The sequence below is a fragment of the Mesoplodon bidens genome (assembly GCF_964165515.1).
Source record: "Mesoplodon bidens genome assembly, chromosome: 9".
Taxonomy (NCBI): Eukaryota; Metazoa; Chordata; class Mammalia; order Artiodactyla; family Ziphiidae; genus Mesoplodon; species Mesoplodon bidens.
In genome coordinates this window covers 100,737,388-100,760,984 of record NC_138166.1, presented here as the reverse complement: position 1 = coordinate 100,760,984, position 23,597 = coordinate 100,737,388, and the positions used below count along the sequence as shown (strand labels likewise).

General features: G+C 63.0%; 1 protein-coding gene across 2 annotated transcripts in view; it reads left to right on the top strand.

Moving 5' to 3' along the window:
- KCNH2 (potassium voltage-gated channel subfamily H member 2) overlaps window positions 1-20,301 on the top strand; it is a gene marked incomplete at its 5' end in the record, with an annotated part of 33,343 nt that extends 13,042 nt beyond the window's left edge. The window contains 13 exons of one of the 2 annotated variants that reach the window (XM_081244207.1): window positions 5,610-5,774; window positions 6,895-7,338; window positions 7,930-8,141; window positions 12,515-12,943; window positions 13,669-14,056; window positions 14,386-14,585; window positions 15,071-15,323; window positions 16,446-16,639; window positions 16,902-17,001; window positions 17,643-17,915; window positions 17,998-18,184; window positions 18,519-18,696; window positions 19,950-20,301. In XM_081244207.1, coding sequence (XP_081100333.1) covers window positions 5,610-5,774; window positions 6,895-7,338; window positions 7,930-8,141; window positions 12,515-12,943; window positions 13,669-14,056; window positions 14,386-14,585; window positions 15,071-15,323; window positions 16,446-16,639; window positions 16,902-17,001; window positions 17,643-17,915; window positions 17,998-18,184; window positions 18,519-18,696; window positions 19,950-20,078 — 3,152 coding nt within the window. In that variant the 3' untranslated portion in view covers window positions 20,079-20,301. Of the gene's footprint in view, window positions 1-5,609; window positions 5,775-6,894; window positions 7,339-7,929; window positions 8,142-9,842; window positions 9,984-12,514; window positions 12,944-13,668; window positions 14,057-14,385; window positions 14,586-15,070; window positions 15,324-16,445; window positions 16,640-16,901; window positions 17,002-17,642; window positions 17,916-17,997; window positions 18,185-18,518; window positions 18,697-19,949 lie in introns of those variants that run through there. The other variant, XM_081244208.1, reaches the window with a different exon arrangement.
- Window positions 20,302-23,597: the final 3,296 nt, after the last annotated feature.

Here is a 23,597-nt window from a genome sequence, read left to right as displayed (position 1 = left end):
AGCAGGAGGAGGGAGGCTAAGTGTGGAGGCCTCAGGGAGGTGGGGAGTGCGATGGTGCCGGTGCCTTACGAGAAGCTTTCCCCGAATAAACATGGCCTGATTTCACCTTCCCGGGGCTCCTTCGGCACAGGGCAGGGCTGTGACTCCCAGTGTACAGACTGTGAAGCTGCATCCCCGAAGGAGGTCGAGTAGGGCTGAGCCCCAGAGCTTTTCTAGAAAGAGCTCTTCTCCCGAGGCCGTCACAGTGGCCCCTGGGAAAGGTAGCACAGGCCACACGGAATGGGTTTGGGTGGGCATCTGGATGACTCACAGAGGCCCTGAGGCCCTCCGTATGGCCCTACAAATCTCTGGGAAGGTGTTAGGCTGGAGGGGCTAGTGGAGGGTCTGTCTGGAGATGCTCCTTCTGTGTGAGTTGGGGTCCGGATCGTGGCTCCCCAGCCCCAGCCCTGAAGTGAGTATTCCTGGGGAAGTCTGCCCACTCAGCTCCTGGAGCCATAGGGATAGGATTGGCCTCTCTTTCTCTCTCGCACACTGACACACACACGAACACACACGTGCACACTCATTCACTGGCTGGCCTCTCAGGCTCCCCCGCTCTGTCCCCTGGGCCTGCTGTGTCCCTGGCCTTCCTTAGGCCCCCACGGCCCAAGAGAGCGACGTTAACGACACGGTGGCCCCAGGCCAGGAGCAGCTCCTGCTGCATCTTCCTGTCGCCGCCACCAGGCTAAATATAACCTGACACTGCACAGCCCTGGGCTGCCATCGTCAGAGACAGCCTCTGCCTGGGGGCGGACAGGCCGACTGGAGAACCAGCCTCCTGCCCCAGCAGGGCAGGACGGCGACCGGGGCGAGGATGGCAGCTTCCCCGAGGTCACCTTCCCTTCAAGGACCCGGCACCCTGCCTCGTTACAGTTCTGCATGCTTCCACAAGGCCATCTATCATCTCATCTGGCACCCAGGGTACGAGTCACTTGTCCCTGCAGTACCCACAGGGAGTCTGAAGCTCAGCGAGGTGGCTGACCTGCCCACAGTCACACAGCGGTTGCCCAGGTCTCCTGAGGGTCGGGGCAGATCGGCCCGGCTCAGCTCCCCAGGACCCCTCTCTCTGCCAGCTCATCCCGGACTCCACACTCGGGGTCCTGGTGACTCCCCGGCTCAGTGAGAGTGGGTGCCACGCCTCTCTTGTTCGTGAGGCCCTGAACGCTTCACGTGCGTGTGCTCAGTGAATACTCGAGGGGGATGAAGAGCCACCTGCGAAGGAGCTGTGATGACACCTAGTTTGCAGACGAGACACTAGAGATTCTGACCTGGGGAGCTAGTCCAAGGACACTCAGGTCACCCGCAGGCCTCCCTTTCCCCACCTGCCCGGTGCTGCCCCAAGAGATAAGGCCCGCCCCCGCGAAAGCCGAAGGCGGCTCCTGCCTGGAGACCAGCCAGGGGTTCCCAGAGGTGGGCAGTTGGGTTTGGGACCGTGGGTGGGGCCCCTGGATGGGTTGGGATGCAGGGCAGGGACGGTGCCCCAGGTGCACTGTCGGGTGTGGGGTGGCACCAGGTGAAAGCAAGCCAGCGTTGCGTTCTGATGAAGGTGGCACCCTTCCCCGGGGTCAGGAGGAACTGGACCTGCTGCACCTGGAAGGTAGCCAGACCTGGTCCCCTGGGGCCCTCCCACTGCCCCCCCCCGCCCCTTTCTCAGTGGCCTGCGGTGAGCTGCATGACTTCTGCGGCCCTTAGGATCCCAGGCACAGAGGAGCCTGTCCTTGTGTGGGGCTGTCAATCCATGACTGCCTCTCCTCTCCCGGTCTTCATTCTCACAGGGCCCAGGGTGCCCCAGGCCCCGGAGGCAGGCAGAGGCTGGGTGCCCGGATGTCTTCAGCTGGGGCTGGGGTCGGGGGGTGGGGGGGGTGGGGGTCGGGTGTGCTTCAGCATCAGCCACGTGAGCCAGGCTGGCCCAGGGGCCCTCTCCCTCTCCTCCTTCTCCAGTTACCCAGATCTCCCTTGGGGGACTTCCCTGGCGGTCCAGTGGTTAAGACTCCGCGCTTCCACTGCAGGGGGCGCAGGTTCAGTCCCTGGTCGGGGAAACTAAGGTCCTGAAAGCCTCGCAGCGTGGCAGAAAAAACCCCACAAATAAACAGAAGCAAAAACAAACAAAAAAACCTCCCTTGGGCCCTCCGGCTTCACAGTGTTCTGTCATTCATCCCTCCTGCCCAGTGGGGCACGGTCATGTCGTGTATTGCAGATGAGCTCCCTGGGGCTGGAGGAGGGCAGGTGACTTGCCCGAAGTCATTCTGATGCGATGAGCAAAGGCCCCTTAACTCCATAGCCTGTGCCCCGCCCTCTCGCGCCCGGGAGCCCCACAGCCGTTCTGTGGGCCGGGCAGGGTCCCTCCGCTCCCCTCCAGTTCCCTCCCCTCCAGTCCGTTCCCTCCTTCCCCGGGCGCTCCGGACTCCGGCTGTCCGGGAGCGCGGGCCGCTCCTGCCACAGAGCGGCTCTCGGCGGAACTGCAGCCTCCCCGAGCTCTGGGCTGAAGTCGGCCTCTGCTCCGCGGAGCTGCTCTGGGCGGTGGGGCGGGTCGGAGGGAGAAGGGGAACAGAGGGACGAGCAGGGCCTGGGGTACGTAGGAGCAGGGCTCATGGAGGGCGGGGCACCGGTCCCGGCGTGCGGTGCCAGCCCAGGGCTCCGGGGAGGCGGCCCAGACACCGACTCTGAACGTTTCTTCTCTGCTGAGAAGTTGTGTGAAGGTCATAGCCCCGCCGCCTGCAGGCCGTGATGTGCTTTGTGCCGCTGCCCAGGTCTGGCTGTCCCTGTGCCCCACCCCTGGCCTGCTGACCTTCAGCTGCCCTCAGGGACCCCACCCGCCAGAATTCCAGCCAGCGATGGGATGGGGTCCCCTGGCAGGTCTGGCTGAAGAGCTAGGGGTGGGTGATAGGGCAGCTCACGGAAGACGCAGGCAGCCAGGCAGGATGGGCGGGAGGCCGAGCTTCTCGGAGCCCTGGCTGACCTGGGGCTACCCGCTTTCCTTCCTTCCGTGTCCCCTCGAAAATAGTAGCTGGAGCCTAACACCCGCCCCCGCCCCCCCCCCCCCCCCCGCCCCAGCCATCAGGCAGGGCTCCAGTTCACATTTTCGGAATAACAAGGGCTTTTACAGGGTTATTTGAAAGGAAAAATTCCTTGTATGTCGACAAAGGGAGAGGACCAGAGGGGCTCCGTGTGTGAGTGTGTGTCTATGTCCAAGGGCCGGGAGTGGGCCTGTGCTGTAAGGGGGCTTATATCTGGAGTCTTCGGCGGCCTGGCGTGAAGGGGGGCGCAGTTTGGGATGTCAGGGTCCTGGGCTGCCCAGGCTGCAGAATGCAGTTCTGGCCTCTCTTGCTGAGAAGCTGGAACTGAAGTGGGCACGGGGTGTTGAGGCCTCAAGTTCAGAATCCTGAGGCCGTGCCCTGGGGGCAGGATCCGCAGGCCATCCTGAAGAGTTGGGCTCATCAGGGTTCCAGACTCTGGACTTATGTGAGATGAGTTTCCCAGCGAGGAACCAAGACCAGGGGCCTGGATCGCTGGGCTCCCGGGGGTGGGTGTTGGGGGGGGTCTCCAGGGCTACGGTTTCCTGGTCTCTGGCCTCTCTTTAGTGCCTATGAGGGCCAGTCCCTGTTCAGGCTGCTGCCGGCCATCACCATATTAGGGCATAAACGCTAGGCGGGCTGTCTAGGTGCCAAACGGTCTCCAGCTGGGCCCGGCCTCCCGCAGCTCCCAACACCACGGCAGTGTTTCAGCCAGGCCATGTCAGAGGCTGGAGGTCAGGGGACAGGAGCAGCTACTGGAAGGAGACCCTGAAAGAGCCCCCCAGCTCAGGTCCCGTGGGCCAAGCCATGAGGGCCTGGGATGCGGTGAGTGGAAGGGCTTTGGGGTAGGGCAGAGAATTCTTGGCCAGCCCCTGCCCTGGCCCAGCTCCCCTCATCCCGGTGCCATCCTGTTTCCTTTGGTTTCAGAGGATCTCCTTCCACCAGATTAATCCCACAGCAGTTAGACTCGCTCCTCTGCCGCTGCCTCTCAGTCCTGTCCCTATAGCAATCGTCCCGGAGCCCCGCCAGCATCTCCTAGGAATCAGGCCCTTTACGCCTGGCCTTCTCAGGTCTGTGGAGAAGCTGCGGCTGCACCTCCCAGGGCTGGCCCACAGGGCTCATTGGCTGTCGGCCCCTCCAGCTTGTTGGCCTTGACTCAGTTCACCCCAGCCACGTCCTCTCCACCAGTCCTGATCCTCGACCCCTCCCCCGCCGTTAGCCCCACCCGATCACCAACACCACTGGCCAGCGCCTGCTCCCTGGTGCATTGTTCTGGGTGCTGGGCCCTTCAGAGGGGACACAGACACTGGTGCGTTAGGAGCCGGCAGTTCAGGGAAGACAGATGAGCACCAGGAAAGAAGTCTCTGCCCCGGGAAGAGAAGATGAGGAGCATGCTTGGTCCCCATCAGGTCCATGGAGTAGGAGGAACGGGATGTTAATGCGCCTTCTTGTTGCATCAAGGAGGGCTTCCTGGAGGCGGGGGTTCTGAGCTGGGCCTTAGGCAGAGCCTGAGAGCGCACCGGGGTCTCTTTCAGAAATCAGCAGAGAGGAGGGTGTGGGGGCCGTGCGCTGGTCAGAAGCAGAGGCGGAACAGGTACATTGGCCTGGTGAACTAATAGCAGCTGGAATAGGGGGCCTGGTGGCCAGAGAGAGACATTGGGAGGGGAAAAAAAAATCAAGAACAGAGAAAAGGACGAGAGACAGAGATGAAAGATCTAGAAGCAGCGCTTCTCAACTCTGGTGAAGGATCAGTTTTGTTTCTAACGTGTCACAGACCAATACTTGTGTGAAATCCAAAAATCATATGCTTGGATATCGCGGCAACGCCAAATTGCTGTAAAGGTTTTGAAGCTCTTGCTCTCAACTTCCGAACTTATCTTCTTGTGGATGACACAACAGTCGGATACTAACGAAGAGGAGCAAAGACAGACAGAGAGACGGAGGGTGATTGCTAACCTGTCTCTCGTGTTCGGCTCACGCCAGGCACTGCCCTAGGCAGCTGGCACGTGTTGACTTATTTAATCTTTACACCTCTTGAGGAACGAATAATTATCGTTTCCATTTTATAGATGAGGAAACTGAGGCACAGGGAGGTTAAAACGTAAGAAAAAGGCATCAATGACAAGGCAGCAGAGCTGGGATCTGAACCCTGAGATCCTGGGCTTAAAGTCTGTGGCCTTAACCTCCAGGCTGCTCTGCCTTGCATGAGGAAAAGCAAAGATAGAGTGTGAGAGGATAGGGAAAAAGGTGAAACAACCCAGGAAGAAAGGAGCAGAAGCCAGTGTGAGGAGAACGCACATCGGGAGAGAGGGCTGGAGAACCAAGGCAAGCAGAGAGAGAAAGGGAGAGCTTTGAAAGCGGAAAGCTGGAGCGGCCAGATTAGGGAAGCAGCTCTGGCCGGCCTGTGGCAGGAGGAGGGGGTGGGGCAGGAGGCAACGGCGAGAAGGCGCAGGCCTGTGTGTGGGAGCCGTGGGGGAGGCAGAAGCGGACAGGCCCCTTCAGGTTTTGGGGGCCCATTCCGCCTGGTACCACAGTGGCCGTGTCTCCGCTCTGCAGGGAGCTGCTTCCTGTGCCTGGTGGATGTGGTACCCGTGAAGAACGAAGATGGGGCTGTCATCATGTTCATCCTCAACTTTGAGGTGGTGATGGAGAAGGACATGGTGGGGTCCCCAGGCCGTGACACCAATCACCGTGCCCCTCCCACCAGCTGGCTGGCCTCCGGTAAGTGCAGCTGTGCTCTTGGGCTGCTGCAGGAATACATGGTTTCCCTTCCCTGGGGCCGTGAGGCTGCCCAAGGGCCATGCTCTGTAGGAAGGGATGTGGAGGGGATCCTTTCAGGGATGGGGGAGAGAACATGGAGGACACGGCCGGTCCCCTCTATCTCAGCATGGACAGATGTGGTGGAGTGACTGAGCCCAGATTCACAGGTCCCTGGGGCAGGATCATGGCTGGTTTCATAGCCTTACCCGCTTGGGGTCCCACCACAACATCCCCTGGGAGTGGTCCTCTCACCAGCCCCAGGGATGGGGGATTCACCCTTCCCAGATGGCCCTGGCCACCTCGGGGCAGCCCCCTCTGCTCATGAGAAGGCTCCGTCTCTCATGGACTCAACTCTGTGAAGTTTCTCTCTCTGGTCCTTGTTCCCGGACTGGCCAGCTCCCTGCTGTGCCCTTGGCTACTTGAGAAGAGAATGTGAGGGGACCGCTCCCTGTGGCTGGAGATGTGGAGGCCTCACCTCATCCTCCCATGACTCAAAGGCTGAGACACCTCCTCCTCCCCCTGCATGGCCTTTTTGGGTTCAATTTTAAATGTTCCCTCAGAGTCATGGCAAAAGAAACCACCTCTTGGTTTCTCAAGCTCTAAAATGGCAGCATTAGTAACACTGGTCCTACCTATTCAATGGGTGCCACCTCCAAGGTGGCAGGGTACGGCGGCAACCCGTGGCATCACTCCTCCATTTGGATGCAGGCCCTGCCATTTACTGTGTGACCTCCAGCAAATCACATAACTCACTGACGCCTAAATTTCCTCAAGTCTGAAATGGAGGTAATGGATACCCACTGGGTGCAGTTGTGAGAGCCACAGGTGCTTTATGTAGAGACTACCGGTGATGTGAGGCTCAAGAAATGGTGGTTTATTACTGGCGGAGTCTTAGATACGATTGCATTCTAGACTTTTCTGGAGACTTGAGTTCTGTGCAGTAGGAGTGGGGGTGGAGGGGTGCCGGCGGCTCTCGGGGCTCCCACTTTCCCTCCTTCCCCCCCTTGGTGACTGGGCTCCAGCTGCTAGGCCTGGCCCTCTCCCGGGCTGCTGGCGCCACGCACCTCCCCTCTCCCCGCAGGCCGCGCCAAGACCTTCCGCTTGAAGCTGCCCGCGCTGCTGGCCTTCACCGCCCGGGATTCGTCGGTGCGGCCGGGTAGCGCGGGCGGCGCCGGTGCCCCGGGGGCCGTGGTGGTGGACGTGGACCTGACGCCCGCGGCGCCCAGCAGCGAGTCGCTGGCCCTGGACGAGGTGACGGCCATGGACAACCACGTGGCGGGGCTCGGGCCAGTGGACGAGCGGCGCGCGCTGGTGGGCCCCGGCTCGCCGCCCGCCTGCGCGCCCGGCCCGTACCCGTCGCCCCGGGCGCACAGCCTCAACCCCGACGCCTCGGGCTCCAGCTGCAGCCTGGCCCGGACACGCTCCCGAGAGAGCTGCGCCAGCGTGCGCCGCGCCTCGTCGGCTGACGACATCGAGGCCATGCGCGCGGGGGCGCTGCCCCCGCCGCCGCGCCACGCCAGCACCGGTGAGGCTCGGCCCCACCCCTGCAGGAACTGCCCGGCCGCGTCCTCACCCACGGGCCTGTCCATTCCAGGCCCTCAGCTTCCTCCCTCTCTGCCCTGTCCTGTGTGCCTGGGAGATGGAAATCCTATTAAGAGCTTACTTAATCCCATTAAGTAGCCTTTTATTCCATTAAATGTGCATTCATCCCATTGCATTCTTCCACTCTCAGAGCCGGTGCTGGCCCGAGGAGCTGGCTCTCCCAGGCTGGCCTGGAGCAGGGATGCCCACGGGAGTCGGGAAGGCGGGAGAGGCACCTGGGTCCCCGCCACCACCTGGGCCTCTGGCAGGCTCCCAGTGTCTGCTGAACAGACCGTACGGAGGTTCTTTCCCCTTCGTCATCTCATAGCTGCATCAGGCGTGCTTCCTTACGGTGGGGAGGGGTCTGCCCTCGCTTGTTTCTCAGGGACTCCACTCCTGTTTCCTGAGCTGGCCTCAGTGAACCCCACAGCCTGGCTCCTGCAGGGCCCGTCGCCACCTCAGCTCTGTGTCGTCGACCTGACGGCCTTTGCCCCTGCGTGCTGGCCACCCTGACCCCCTTTCCCCTCCACCCCAGGGGCCATGCACCCCCTGCGCAGCGGCCTGCTTAGCTCCACGTCAGATTCGGACCTCGTGCGCTACCGCACCATTAGCAAGATCCCCCAAATCACCCTCAACTTTGTGGACCTCAAGGGCGACCCCTTCCTGGCTTCGCCCACCAGTGACCGGGAGATCATAGCCCCCAAGATAAAGGAGCGGACCCATAACGTCACTGAGAAGGTCACCCAGGTAGGTGTCCAGCTCCCTGGCTCTCCGCTCACGTGGGAGGAGCTTGGAGGGGGTGGAGTGGGAGTGGACTGTGGTCAAAAGGGGGGGTGGAGGGGTGCAATCAGTGAGGGCCTCCTGAAGGGGGCGGACGTGCCGACTGGGGGTGAGGGTGGCGTTTCAGAGCTGGGACGAGAGAGATCCTGGAGCAAGGGAGACTGGAGGGGGGTGTCCATGGGAGGGGCAGATACAGAGGACAGGTGGATGGGGCTCAGGGAGGACAGGGCAGCTGAGGCCGGGCACCTGGCAGGGTGAGGGTGGGTGGGAGAAGGTGGCCACGGGGCACAACAGAGTCCTGGGGGCAAACCAACGGGAGGTTTCACATTAGAAGGGGCCACAGAGGTCGAGGTTGGGGGTCCTGATTCTTCTAGGCCAATGTGATGAGCCAGGCAGAGGGTGGGAACCCGGTGCTAGGGCCAGGGTGGCCTAGAGGTGCCCACCCCTGTCCCCAGACCACGGGAGAGGAGAGTTTTCCTTCCCAAGTCGGGAGGGGAGGGTATGGAGTTGGGGGCACAGATACAGAGGGGTCAAGTCCCCGAATTCCAGACCAGAGAAGATTGCCAGCCCTGGGGGGCACTGCCCAACACTGCCCAGTGCCAGGGCCAGCCTGGTCTCCTGCCACCTCTTGGCAGCAAGATCGTCTGCACCACCCCCACTGCCCAGTCCATCCCAGCTCCTTCCCGTCCTGGCCTGGGGGTGGGGTGGGGGAAGGTGAGGACTGAGAAGCCAGGGACAGAGGGGCCTCCCGGGCCACACCTGTCTCGCCTCAGTCCCACTGCCCCCTCCAGCTCCTTCGGGCCCCCTGAGCCGGCCCGAGTGAGGGAGCTGTCTGCGCGCTGCCGTGGGCCTCCTCAGCCCTCCTCCTGGCCCCGCTCCCGCTGGGTCCCTGCCAGGTCTCCGGCCCCTTGGCCTTGATTCCAGAGCGTCCCCCCCACCCTAGGCCCCATAGCTGGATGCCTCACCCTCACCCCCTCCCACCCCTGCTTCTCTCCTGTCCTCACCTGGAGCCCTGCCGGCTGCCCTGCCCCTGTGCCCACAGCGTGTGCTGTCGTGTTGTGGCCTGTGCGTGCCAGCGGGAGCGTGTGCTCCTGGCTCTTCGGTGGCCGGGCGGTCACTCCATCTCTGGGTGTCTGTCTGACTCTGGCTGGCTGGGCACTGGACCGGCGGGGCGGGGGTGTCGGGGAGACCATTAATCTGCGGTGACAGGCCGGGCTGCCGGGGGAGGAGGAGGGGCACGGGCTGCGGGAGTGGCTGCAGCCGAGCCCGAGCGGGCCGAGGGGGAGGGGGCCTCTGGCCGGCGGGCGGGGCGAGGGAGCCCGGGTGTCGGCGGGGCGGGGGTGGGGACCTGGGAGGAGGAGGGGCCGGCTGGAGGAGCCGAGGTTCCTAGGTTCCTACCGCGGTGCCCGGCCGCTGCTGGGCTGGCAGCGGGCAGAGCGCAGCACCCTGGCAGCGGAGCCCGCACCAGGGGGCCATGGGCAGCCTGAGCCAGGCGGGCTGCTGTCCACGCTCACTGCCAGGGTGACCCCAGTCCCGAGGCCCAGCCCCAGTGACCCTGGCTTCGTGCCAGAGGCTGCCCTGGGAGCCAGGCCGCCAGCGCCTGGGGCGCAGCCTGGACTGAGGCTGCTGTTGAGGTGCAGGTGAGGCGCTGGCTGGGCCCTCGGGCCCCGGGCAGGCAAGCTGGGGGGAGCCAAGTCCTCCATGGCGGCCCCAGCGGGGAAGGCGAGCAGGACAGGGGCTCTGCAGCCCAGGGCCCAGAAAGGCCGGGTGAGGCGGGCCGTGCGCATCTCCAGCCTGGTGGCCCAGGAGGTAGGTGATCCCCCCAGCCCCTCCCCCACCTCCGAGGCCGGGGCACCGAGATGGATGCGGCCCAGAGGGCTCTGGCTCCAGGCCGGGAGAGGGCTTCTGAGATGCAGGATGGTTTGGTGAGCCCTGGGATCTGTGGCCCCGCTCATCCCACTCTTGGCTCCAGCTTGCTCGCTTTTCTCCAGACCCGCTGGGCCTAGGTGGACAGTGTTTTTCTTGCCAGGGCTTCCCTCCTCCTTGGGCTTCCGCGGCCCAGCCTTCTAGCTCGAAACACAAAATGAGGAGAGGGGAGAACAGGAGCGAAGTGGGTGCGCGGAGAGGATGGCGGGGAGGCAGGGGAGGGGAGGATGGCTCCCACTCCCACCCCACCTCCCCCAGCGAGCGGGCAGCAGCCGGGCCTGGCACAGAGGCGCTGGGGCTCCACCCCTCCAGCACTCTGTGCGCTGTGAGTGGACCCTGCGGCGGGCGAGGGAGGCATGGGCTGCTTCAGGGGTCCAGGTTGGGGGGCTGGGACCCGAGGAGGCTGGGGTCAGAGGCCACTGGATGAGTGGTGAGGGCAGGCTGAGCCGGGCACCTGGTCTACGTCTTCTGGGGCAGCCTGAGGTGCTGGTGGCTACGCTGTGGTCCCCCAGGCTGCTGACTCTGTAGGCACGTCCTGGGAGCCACGTCTCCAGCCCCCGGGGGGCTTCTGGCAGAGAGGAACCAGCTCACGGAGGATGGCAGGGGGAGTTGGAAGCGGCTCACGGGTGGGTCTGAGAATCCTACCCCTGTCGCCACCACCAGCACCCAAACTCTCTGCCTTGGCTCTTGTGCCCCTCCCAGCTGGGGGACAGGTATGGGGGGCGGATTCTTCCCAGCCACAGGTGAGGACCCGGGGATTGGCTTAAATGAGCTTCAGTATTCTGTGTGACAACAGGTTATGTAACAGGGGAGGTTACATACTGGCCCAAGGCCGTGTGGTGAGCTGGTGCTTGCAGAGCTGAGCCCGGCTGGCCCCTACAAGAGGAGGTCTGAGGGTCCGGGCCTCGGGCCCTGGGCTTGCCCCCGGCATGTGTGCTTGTGTACTGGGTGCTGCTGGTCCTGCTGTGGGCAGACTCAGGTAGGGGGCAGGATCCCATTTGTCAGGTGTGGTTCAGCACAGCTTCAGGGGCCTGGCCTCTCAGGTGTGGTGAGGAACCCCATCCAGGAACCTTCTGCCTCCTTGTCTGTGAAGGCCCTTTGCAGTCCCCACTTGACCCCTGAAAGGTCACTGCCCATGTTTTCTGCCTTAAGGAGCAAGGGGCTCGGGCTGAAGGCAGGGCAGAAGCGGGGGCCTAGAAGCCACGTGCCCCTTCCCCTGCCCCAGGCCCCAGCTGCCCACCCCACCCATCCTGTGCCTCTGGAGCCCCTGTGGCCAAACCTCTAACTATGGCCCATCTTAACTTCTGGTTACTTCCACTAAGGAGAGGCTCTCCACACAGTCCATCTGGTGAGGGTGGTTCCAGGGGGTCCCCAGCTTGAAAATGAATGGGAGTCTGCGGCTCCACCCACCACGGCCCTCCCCAGCACAGAGGCCTGAGGATGCGGGGCCCTGGCACTTAGTACTGCTCCCACAGGGCTGGCAACCTTGGCTCTCAAGGGGGTGGGTGGGGCCTTGGGTTTGGCTCCCCAGGGATGGCAGGGCCAGGCTGGGAGAGAGTTTGGGGATTCTGAGGGGCAGGGGGAGGCCGCAGGGGGACAGACAGAGGCTCCTGGGACAGCGCGAGAAAGCTGGTCTCAGCTCTTCCTAGTTTGGCTTGGGGAGAAAGAGTGGTGTGACTGCCGCCCCCTGGTCTGGATGGCGAGCCTGCCTCTGCCTGGGTTGATGAAGGGGCAGGACCTGAGGTGAGCCGGTGCGGGGCTGGATGGTCACTTCTGAACGGCTTCCCTGGGCCAGCGTGAGCAGGGAGGGGGAGTGAGGGTCATGGTCTCTCTTTCCAGGATGCCAAAGGGCCTGAGGCTGGGTGGCTGGTATCCTTGGGCCAGAGGCATGAAGGGACATTTAGGCCCTCAGTCCCTGGGCCACCAGCAATGGGACTTGTAAGGAGCTGCCAGTGACCACCACCATTTACATTGCCCAGGCCGGAAGCTGTAGTCCTTGGAGCATTTTCTGGACAGAGACTGTAGTATATGTGGGGCGTGTGTGTGTGTGTGTGTATGTGTGTGTGTGTGTGTGTGTTTGTGGTGTTTGGGGCTGTGAGCAAGATCGTACGGTGAGAGTTATATCCATAGTTACCAGTCTGTATTGGTGGTGGGGAGCAGTACTTGTGGGTGTCACTGCTTGGTGCCCTGGACTCAGAGAGCCAGCCAGGAGGTCCCGTGCCGCATGGGGAAGGAACTCTGGTGAGTGGCCGTGTCCCCTTGTCTGAGGGTGGGCTTCCCCGCTTGGCCTCTTCTCTGGAGGGCCCAGCAGAGATGCTACCTGCTCCTACCCTGGAGGGCCCCACGGTCTGTCCTCCCTGCCCAGACCCTGGCTGGACATCATACCCTCACCTCCACCTTCCCCGCCGGCTCAGGTCCTGTCCCTGGGGGCCGACGTGCTGCCGGAGTACAAGCTGCAGGCACCACGCATTCACCGCTGGACCATCCTGCACTACAGCCCCTTCAAGGCCGTGTGGGACTGGCTCATCCTGCTGCTCGTCATCTACACGGCGGTCTTCACGCCCTACTCGGCCGCCTTCCTGCTGAAGGAGACAGAGGAGGGGCCCCCGGGCCCCGACTGTGGCTACGCCTGCCAGCCGCTGGCCGTGGTGGACCTCATCGTGGACATCATGTTCATTGTGGACATCCTCATCAACTTCCGCACCACCTACGTAAACGCCAACGAGGAGGTGGTCAGCCACCCTGGCCGCATCGCCGTCCACTACTTCAAGGGCTGGTTCCTCATCGACATGGTGGCCGCCATCCCCTTTGACTTGCTCATCTTTGGCTCTGGCTCTGAAGAGGTGGGTTGGCAAGCAGGCAGGGGCAAGGGGAGGGCAGCAGGTGGTGGGGTGAAGGGGTGGGTGGCGACAGAAGGAGGGTGGCAGACGCATGGCAGAGCCCCAGCTAACCCGCACCTGCTCCCCTTTCCATATGAGCTGCTCCCCGGTTGTAGTGGTCCAGAGGGCTCACCTTTTCCTAATGTGTCCAAAGTGGCCACTGTCTTTTTTTTTTTTTTTTGCGGTACACGGGCCTCTCACTGTTGCGGCCTCTCCTGTTGCGGAGCACAGGCTCCGGACGCGCAGGCTCAGCGGCCATGGCTCACGGGCCCAGCCGCTCCGCGGCATGTGGGATCCTCCCGGACCGGGGCACAAACCCGTGTCCTCTGCATCGACAGGCGGACTCTCAACCACTGCTCCACCAGGGAAGCCCGCCACTGTCTTTTAATTCACATGAAAGTGCCCTCAAGCTAGTGGGAGCTCTGGCCGGGCACCTGAGGGTGGGTGCACCTTTCCGAGCCCCAGTTTCCTCATTCTGGCCGTGGGAACCGCGAACCCTTTGTCACAGAGCTGGCACGAAGGTGAATGGGCTCCGTGCTGGGCCCAGTGAGTGGGAGGCGCTTTTATTTTGAGGAAGTGCTGGGGAGAACTCCTCGGGGGTCTCACCTCCGATGCCCCCCCCGAGAGCTGCAGTGCCCCCACTCCTCGTTTGCCCCCCTCCCCCACTGAATATCCACCGACCCCCGTAGCTGATCGGGCTGCTGAAGACGGCACGGCTGCTGCGGCTGGTGCGCGTGGCACGGAAGCTGGACCGCTACTCAGAGTACGGGGCGGCCGTGCTTTTCCTGCTCATGTGCACCTTTGCGCTCATCGCGCACTGGCTGGCCTGCATCTGGTACGCCATCGGCAACATGGAGCAGCCGCACATGGACTCCCGCATTGGCTGGCTCCACAACCTGGGCGATCAGATCGGCAAGCCCTACAACAGCAGCGGCCTGGGCGGCCCCTCCATCAAGGACAAGTACGTCACCGCCCTCTACTTCACCTTCAGCAGCCTCACCAGCGTGGGCTTCGGCAACGTCTCACCCAACACCAACTCGGAGAAGATCTTCTCCATCTGTGTCATGCTCATCGGCTGTGAGTGCACCCCTGGGGCAGGCGCGGGGGCTAGCCAGGGGCCCGGGGTCTGGGAAGAGCCCGAGACAGAGGAGAGGGTGGGTGTTAGAGGAGCCAGAGTGGGGCCCTGGGACTTAGACACCCCAGGGGACCCCATCATGGCATGTCTGGGGCTGGGACACCGGGGTGGAGGTGCAGGGCAGAGCCAAGGGGTGTGTGTGCCTGGGCTTTTGTGTCTGTGCATCTCGCAGGTGTGCTTACAATGAGACGTGACTGCATGTGTTGCTGACACAGTACAGGGACGGGCGGGGTCCCTCAGGTGCTGACGGCCCCACTCACCCCGCCCCCAGCCCTCATGTATGCCAGCATCTTCGGCAACGTGTCGGCCATCATCCAGCGGCTGTACTCGGGCACGGCCCGCTACCACACGCAGATGCTCCGGGTGCGTGAGTTCATCCGCTTCCACCAGATCCCCAACCCGCTGCGCCAGCGCCTCGAGGAGTATTTCCAGCACGCCTGGTCCTACACCAATGGCATCGACATGAATGCGGTGAGGCCACTGGGCTTGGCCTCCGGCTGATGGTGGGCTGGAGGGAGCAGCGTGATGGTAGGGACTCCTCCTGATGTAGCGGGCACGTCTCAGACCGCCAGAGTCGCCCTCCGTGGTTCAGGTGGTCCCAGTTAGCGCCAGGCAGGACCCTGGGAGGAACGTTACCCTCCTTTTGCCCATGGAGCTCATTTACTGGGTGAGCGGTCACTTTGGGGCAGGTGCTAGACCAGGCCCTGGGTGATCGTGTTTAATCCTCATGACAGCCCCAGGCAGGAGCTGGTCTCCGAGCCTCTCACGTTAGAGCGCGGAGGTTAGAGCAGTGAGGCGTCGTCCCCGAGGGTGCACGGCTAGAAGGCGTGGAGCTGGACTGGGCACCCAGGTCCTTCCCCTGATAGCGGACGCCCCGGTGCTCCCCGCTGGATCTCCGGGGGTGGGTGGGAGTGGGGTCCCGGGAGAGGGCGTGCTGAGCTGCCCCCTGCCTTCAGGTGCTGAAGGGCTTCCCTGAGTGCCTGCAGGCGGACATCTGCCTGCACCTGAATCGCTCGCTGCTGCAGCACTGCAAGCCCTTCCGAGGGGCCACCAAGGGCTGCCTGCGGGCCCTGGCCATGAAGTTCAAGACGACGCACGCGCCGCCAGGGGACACGCTGGTGCACGCTGGGGACCTGCTCACCGCCCTCTACTTCATCTCCCGGGGCTCCATCGAGATCCTGCGGGGCGACATTGTCGTGGCCATCCTGGGTATGGCAGGGACCGGGAGCTGGGCCCAAAGTGCCTGCTGAGGCCTGGAGAGGTCCCACCCAGCCCTTTAAGGACACAGCCCTAGGGACTGTGACCCCGGGACTACCCACAGGGAACTTGGGCTCCTCTAACTCACCCAAGCTCAAGCCTTCCAAGGGGTCGGTGGAAAGGACTCTGGGGGTTTCCAGATTCTGCTTCCCTTCAGGGTCTCCTCACGGGCAGTGACACCCTTGTTCCTTAAAACAGGACCAAATCCAGATGCTCCAGGGTAGACAGTGGAGGGAGGTTGTGCAGCTGATTTTACTAAGGGCCGCGTGGTTCCCTGTAGCCTCAGGCAGTACAACCAAGCCTTTGCCTCCAAAGCAGAGGGAGTCCTGCCCGTCTTCCCCTCACACGCCTTCTTCTCTGCCCTACCTGTGCACGTGGGCAGGTGTACCTGGGCACTGGGACTTCCTGCCCTCTGCCTGTCCTTCCTTTGGCCCTGGACACCTCAGGGCAGATGTGCCAACGGGGAGGTCTTTATAGATTTTTATTTCTCAGTTTGGCATAAACACATGCTCATGCCACAAGCACCCCCAAACACAAACCAAAGTTTTGCTAAACAACAACAGTCGCCTTAACTACATTCTGGTGTTTTCTGTTCTATGCTGTGCTAAGCTATGCTATCCTGTTTTCTTTCAGTAAACAAAATGCTGGTCTTGATTCACTACTGTGTTTGATCTGTAGCTTGAAGAACATTGTCTATGGGGGTGCAGTGTTTGGCCAGGAGGGTGTTTGGGACATGGGCTTTGGGGGGTACCAGAGGAGTTAGAACCCAAGGAGGAAGCCAGGGCCACGGGCAGAGCTGAGCATCCGGGCTGGAGCTGCTGGCTGGCCCAGGAGCTGGGAGGCACAAGGTTCCTGGCCCTTTACCCTCAGGGTGCTGCACTGCGCACACCCTGCTTTTGCAAGCTGGGGGAGGGTGGGCTGGTTGATGCTTCCCTGGCCCTGGGGGCTGGGGCCCGGCAGTCCGTGACCAGACTGAGGGGAGGCGCCCGGCCATGGTGAGAATGCCTGGAAGTCAGGCGCCTGCTGCCTTTGCTGCCGCCCCAGGGGCTGAGCCCCCCTCTCGGTGGCCTCCAGGGAAGAATGACATCTTCGGAGAGCCTCTGAACCTGTACGCGCGCCCTGGGAAGTCCAACGGGGACGTGCGGGCCCTCACCTACTGTGACCTGCACAAGATCCACCGGGACGACCTGCTGGAGGTGCTGGACATGTACCCCGAGTTCTCCGACCACTTCTGGTCCAGCCTGGAGATCACCTTCAACCTGCGGGATGTGAGTGGGCCGCGCGGCCGGCTGCACGCTGGGTGGCTGCCCCTTCGCTGTGTGTGACCTTCTCTCTGGGCTTGTTTCCCTGTCTGTCAAATGGTATCTGGGTCACACCAGGTTGCGAACGTCCCAGGCTCAGCCCCGGTCCTGGGGCAGAGCTTACACCCCCAGAGCCGGCACTCCCAGCCCCACCTTCTCTGTTCAGGAGGGGTTCTGGCCGGGACCGGGCGTGGGCGCGGAAGGGCCCTGACACCGTTCTCGGTTCCAGACCAACATGATCCCCGGCTCTCCCGGCAGCGCGGAGCTGGAGGGCGGCTTCCACCGGCAACGCAAACGCAAGCTGTCCTTCCGCAGGCGCACTGACAGGGGTGAGGCGGGGGGAGGGGAGGGGAGGGGGCGGGGTCCAGGTGAGCCAGGAGGCGGGAGGCGGGCGGGAGGCGGGCGGGGGCGGGGTCTAGAGGAGGCAGGGCGGAGCGCGGAGTCCGGCGGGTCTGCTCCCCACAGACTACACAGGCCATTCGGCCCTACCTTCAGTGTCCCCCACCCCCCACCCCATCACCCCATCCTTTCAGGCCCACTGGAAATGTCGCCTCTTCCAGGAAGCCCTCTTCCACCCTCCAAGGCAGGGGCGCGCCTAAGTTTCTTTGGTCCTCACAGGACTGGCGTCCTGGTGGGCACTGCTTTGAACTGATGAGGGGAGGAAAGACAGGACAAAGGAGGGCAAGGAGGCCAGCACGGGGGCTGAGGGCCCGGGGTCCCAGAGAGCCGCTCCCAGCAGTGCCACTGCCCGTGCTTGGGCAGCCAGTGGTCACAGACGACCTGGTCCCGCCCTTGGAGTTCTCAGTCCTCTTGAAAGTGGGGGAAAGAGAGAGGAAGAAACAACTGGGGACAAACCAGGGCGTCCAGCCACATCGTCTCCCAGACCTGCTCCAGTCCCCTCCCCTCCCCTCCCCTCCCCTCCCCTCCGTGCCTCCTGCCTGCTCTGAGGCCCCTTCTCTGTTTCCCACAGACCCGGAACAGCCAGGGGAGGTGTCAGCCTTGGGGCCGAGCCGGGCGGGGGCAGGGCCGAGTGGCCGGGGCCGGCAGGGGGGGCCGTGGGGGGAGAGCCTGTCCAGCGGCCCCTCCAGCCCTGAGAGCAGTGAGGATGAGGGCCCAGGCCGCAGCTCCAGCCCCCTCCGCCTGGTGCCCTTCTCCAGCCCCAGGCCCCCCGGAGAGCCGCCGGGTGGGGACCCCCTGACTGAGGATGGCGAGAAGAGCAGCGACACTTGTAACCCGCTGTCAGGTAGGGTGGCCTCCCCCCCCACACCCCCGGGCGGGCGGGGCGGGGCCTCTGTCCCGGCCTCAACCCAGCTCTCTGGCTCCAGGCGCCTTCTCCGGAGTGTCCAACATCTTCAGCTTCTGGGGGGACAGCCGGGGCCGCCAGTACCAGGAGCTGCCTCGCTGCCCCGCCCCCGCCCCCAGCCTCCTCAACATCCCTCTTTCCAGCCCTGGCCGCCGGCCCCGGGGCGACGTGGAGAGCAGGCTGGATGCCCTCCAGAGGCAACTCAACAGGTGAGGGTGGTCCCTGGGATCAGCCTAGGCCCGGCTGTGTGTGTCCAGCGGGGCGGGCTAGTAGGGGTGGGGCACGGGCGAATTGCAGTGTGGTCTGTGGGTTTCGGGCAGTGTTGTAGGGTGAAGTGGGTGTCTGCTCTGTCTAGCCCTGTCCACGTGTCCAGCAGCTTGACCCTCTCCTTGCATTCAGAGCCGAGCCAGGGGCTGCCACACCTAGAATGAAGAGTGGACCTGGGGTTGACCAGCTGGCTGTCCGTAGGGTGGTCCTGAAGACACAGTCACTGGTGTCTCCACTTCCCTGAGACCCAGAGCATCCTCCTCCTTCTTGCCCCAGGCTGGAGACCCGGCTGAGTGCAGACATGGCCACCGTCCTGCAGCTGCTGCAGAGGCAGATGACGCTGGTCCCGCCTGCCTACAGTGCTGTGACCACCCCGGGGCCCGGCCCCGCCTCCACCTCCCCTCTGCTGCCCATCAGCCCCATCCCTACCCTCACCCTGGACTCGCTTTCTCAGGTAAGTTCCAAGCGCCCCAGCCCCTGCCTCTTCTGCACCGACTCCACCCCAGACCGGCTTTGCTGCCCTTTCTGCTTGGCCTTGGGCCCCAGCCTCCTCCCACCCTGTTCCTGCCCTCCTCCCAGGCTGTACTCCTGGAGGAGGGCTGCCCTAGGAGCTGCGAGCACGGAGCAAGGCAGGAGAGTCCCCAACAAAGCCCCCAGACAGCTGGGCCAAGGAAGCCAGCAGGCCGAGTGGCATTCGCTCCCCTAGTGTCACCTGAATGGCCAGATCTACTCAGGGTGCCTGTGTCATGGCTGTGGGTGGAGGGACTGTTGAGCCAGGGGCCTGGCGGTGGGTGCTGGGTGCCAGCGTGCCCTTGGGATAGGGTCCCAAGCCCCTGCTGCGACTGACACCCCCTGGGTCTGGTTCTACTGCCAACCGTGGACTCTCATGCTCAGCACTTTGCGGGGCTGTCCTGAAGGCTCTGGCTAAGCCCCAGGGTAGCACTTCCAGGCCGCATCTCTCCCCTCCTGCCAGAGATGGGCTTCTGCTGCCCTTAGTCCTCTCCTAAGTGGACACGTGTGTTCCTGGCCTGCTGACAGGACAGCTGTGTCTGGGTCTCAAGAATGGGGCTCCTCTGGCGACAAGAGGTGGCCTGGGATCTGCTCCCCCCCTCCCTCTGGCATCTGCTACCCCCTCCCATCTGCCGCCTGCTCCTGTTTGCAGACACCAGGGCCCACGTCAGCAAATGTGCCAGTCTCCCTTCACAGCCTCCTCCGCAGAGATCTCACAGCAGACTCGTCAGCACCCACAAAGCCCCTCCTGCCTGCCCTGGTACTCTGCCTGGCCTTCCGAGGCCTGGCCGCCCGCCTGCCTCTGTTTCCAGGTCCCTGAGTTCTAGATTGGAGGAAAGAACCCTGTCTCTTTCTGTACAGCTTCTGTGCCAGCTCAGGGCCCCTTATTCTGGATTGGGTTTGAATCCAGCGGCCATGTTCCCTGGGGAGGGAAGCGGCTGTGGCCTCAGGCTCTCCCCGCAACAGGCAGAAGCTCCCGAGGCCCCCAGATGCCCGGTCTGGCTCTTGCCCGCCCAGAGCGCGTTTCTCCCAGAGCAGGTTGGAGTCCTGCTCTGTCTGCCTTGGCGCTTCTCCTGTGCCCTCCAGGCCTCTTCTGTCTGTCACCAGGGTCTCCTGACCCTTTCTATCCTCTGATCTATCCTCTGACCCTCCCCTGCCCCTTGGCTTCTAGCTTCTCACACTCCGGTTTCTTTGCAGGTTTCCCAGTTCGTGGCGTGCGAGGAGCTACCCCAAGACGGCCCTGCTCGACGCCTCTCCCTGCCGGGCCAGCTGGGGGCCCTCACCTCCCAGCCCCTGCACAGACACGGCTCAGACCCGGGAAGTTAGTGGGGCTGCCCAGTGTGGACACATGGCTCATCCAGGGTTCAGTGCACTGCCTGGGCCCCTCCTGTGGAGGCCCTGCCCAGGAGGCCCTGGCCGCTGACGGGAGAGGAATAGGAAGGCACAGCCCCTCCTCCAGCCCTTGGGACCATCTCCTCCTGTGGTCCCCTGGGCCCCGTTGGGGAGGGGCAGGGACAGGGCCGGGCAGTGGATGGGGGTCTGTGGTCCCCTCACTGCCCTGGGGGCAGTAGCTGGTCTAACTGCCGGAGGCACCCGGCCCTGGGCCTTAGGCACCTCAAGGACTTTTCTGCTATTTACTGCTCTTATTGTTAAGGATAATAATTAAGGATCATATGAATAATTAATGAAGATGCCGATGACTATGAATAATAAATAATTATCCTGAGGAGACTCCAGGGGTGCTGGGAGGGTACAGCCATCAGCATGCTGTATCCCATGTTCACGTTCATAGTGTCTGGTGCGCTGGCCTCTCTGAGGGAATCCAGGCCGACCTGTCTGTGTGCACAGGGCCTGCAGGGGCAGCTCCGACGTCTGGGTGTGGAGTCTGTGCAGTCGCGGTGCTCCCTCGGGGCTGACACAAGTCACCTCCAGGACCTCTTGCCTCCGGAGGGCCCTGCTTCCATGTGGTCCTGGATTCAGGATGGCAGAGAGCCACCTGGACTCTTTTACGTATAGAGGTTGTTCTAATGGGATGCCAGGCCTGGGGTCCCGCCCCTCAGGGTCATGGTGGCTTGCTGGGTGGCACACTGGCCCCCAGAGCTGGCCCCAGGCTGACTGCTGATGTGGCTGTATTCTTCCCTCACACAGCTCATGACCCCAGCCCGTACTGACTTGAACCTGGGGCTGTATTTGGCCAAGCCCCCAACTTGGCCTTATCTTGACCTTGACTCAGACTCACACGGATCCTATATAATTGGCCCCCCCACAGCAAACCACCTCTGGGCACGTTGGTTTTCTCAACCCTGACCAGAGCCCCCGCCCCGTGGTGTCTGGCTCCAGACGGGCCTCACCTCCGTCACCTCCATCACTTGGTCACCTGTGATCCCTGACCAGAGGAGCTGCCTGAAGAGGGTGGAAGTTTCAGGCAACTCATTCCCATTATCGGAGGAGCAAGTCAGAACAGATGTCCTGGGGCCAGTGAAGGGTGGTGGCCATGTGTGTCCGTGTGCTCGTGAGTGTGTGCGTGTGCACGTGCCATGCTGGTCTTGCGCGAACACCCAGCCTCTCAGAGGAGCTGCCGTGCGGTGGCCGTGGTAGGGCAGCTGCTAGCCAGCAGGAGGGGCCAATGGGCAACGGTGCTGCCCAAGGCCTCCAGGGTCGCTTAGTCCTATAACCCCTGACCCTTTGAGGTGGGTGTGTTAACCTTTCTTTGAACAGAGCCCATTACTGCCTGTGCCGGGATGGGGAGGGTGTTGGGAGGAGACCCTGGTCTCTGAGCCACCTGGAGGGTGCTCTCTTTCCAGAGTGTGTAGGAGAGAAGTTCCTGGTGGTTCTGCACCAGGGCCTTGGCTCCCCTACCAGGGGCTGTGACCAGGGAGGGGTCCCTGTGAGTTCAGTGTGCCCTGGGGGACAGGGCACGGAAGATGGGCACGGGGAATAGAGATGGGGAGAAGGATGAGACCCCGGGTGGTGGGGAGGGGTGACACAGAGAGGTGGGCCAGGCAGAAAGGGCAGCTCTGTGCAACAGTATCTGGCACATGTGTACGCGGGTGTACACGTGAGCGTGCGCATGCATCTCTTCATGGTTTGGGAGCGCACATGCAGGCCTCCCTGGTGGATTGATGTGTGTGGGCGTGGGGTAGGGTTCTAGCTGGTGGGATGCCCGAGGTTCAGGGTCAGCTCACGGATTCCGGGCGCAAGCAGACACCGTCAGGATCTCAGCCCCAGACACCGGCAGAGGCCCCTGTGAGGTTGATGGTGAGAAATAAAATGACAGACGAAGCTCGCTGCACTTGGCACGCGGGGGCTGAGGTGCTGGGCCAAGTCCCCGCTCTCTGGCACTCTCTCCATCCTTCTTCCCATCTGTCCTGTCCTTAGAGCATCTGCATCTGGGAGCTCAGCCCCGATTCACAGTGCTCTGTCCAGGTGTGGCGGTGAGGGCTGGGGGAGCCTGGGACAGCCTGCGGGAGGGGCTGAGGGCCGGCGCAGCGAGTCAGGGCCCCGTGCTGGTGGGTGTGGGGAGGAGAGGAGGTGAAACCTTGGCCCGCACTCCCTAGGCTTTGTATCACGTTTGACACTGGTTATTCTCTGGGGCACATGCCGGCGTCCACAGTCAGCTGCCCACCACCAGTGGAGTGCCCTGCCTGGGCCTGGAGGCCTGATGTGTGCGCTTCCAGGGATGAGTGTGTGTGTGGGGTGGGGGGCACATGCACATGTCTGTGCTCAGGGTGGGGGCTGGCCCAGCAGAGGGGAAACCTCTCCGCGCTTGTCCTCGACGGAAGCACATGGGTGCCCAGGGACTGGTCTGCTCAGTCCGGTTGAAGGAGATTCCTGCGTGGCCGAGACACCAGTGCCAGGTTCCTACCAGGAGCCACCACTGAGATCTGAGAGTGGGCGGCGGACAACGGTCACAGTGGCTCCATCTATGATGGTTCCACCTGCCCGGCTGTGTCATTTAACCCCTAACAACCCGCAGAGGTGGGTGTCGCTGGTCCGCGTGAGGAGTGTAAGGCTCAGGATGGCCGGTGACTGACCGGTGTTAGTGCTGCGGGTAGGTGGCAGTGTGCCGCTCCGGGCTGCACCGGAGGGGCCGCAGTGGCCCTCAGGGCACAGCACCGGGGCCAACACTCGCCGGCCGCAGGGTATGGGCTCGGACCTGGGCCTTGGGGGACCTGAGAGGCCGACGGAGGGGCAGTGAATGGGCAGTGCAGCCCAGTGTGGAGCCCAGCAAGGAGACTGCCTGCCTCCGTTCCCAGGCTGCTCCACCCTCCCCTGCCCTGGCCAGGTGGCAGCACTCCCCCTCCTGCCAGCCTGGGACCATGCTCCACCCAACACATGAATGGTGCCAGAAAACACAGCTGTGCCTGGGACCCGGGAGCTCTCTGTTGGGCGGGATGAAGTTCTCGGGCAGGGTCTGCTCAAAGCTGAAGGCTGCCTAGAACCCATAGGGGGGCCCCAGCCCTCATGGGGTCCTGCTGAGTCCCTGGGACCGGGCGGGCTCTCAGGTGTGTTGGGAGGGGTGGGTGGTAATTCTGGGGGCTGGCTGTGGGTACAGCAGGCTGTTTCCCTCCAGGAACCACCTTTGTTCACCATGCATTGATGCATTGCCCACTCTTTTAAGGTCCAACCTCATTTTTTTTTTTTTAATAGAAATCAGTAAAAATGCTTTGGAAGGAAGACGAAGGACCATCAGAAGCCAGTAGCCTGTGAGGCTGGGAGACGGGATGCCTAAGGGGCATCTCGTTCCTGGGGCTCAGGAAGAGAGGAAAGGAGGTGTGGGGACCACTGTGCCGCCACCCTGCACCCTAGGACAGGTTCCACGGTCAAATGAAGGGCGCTTCCCCT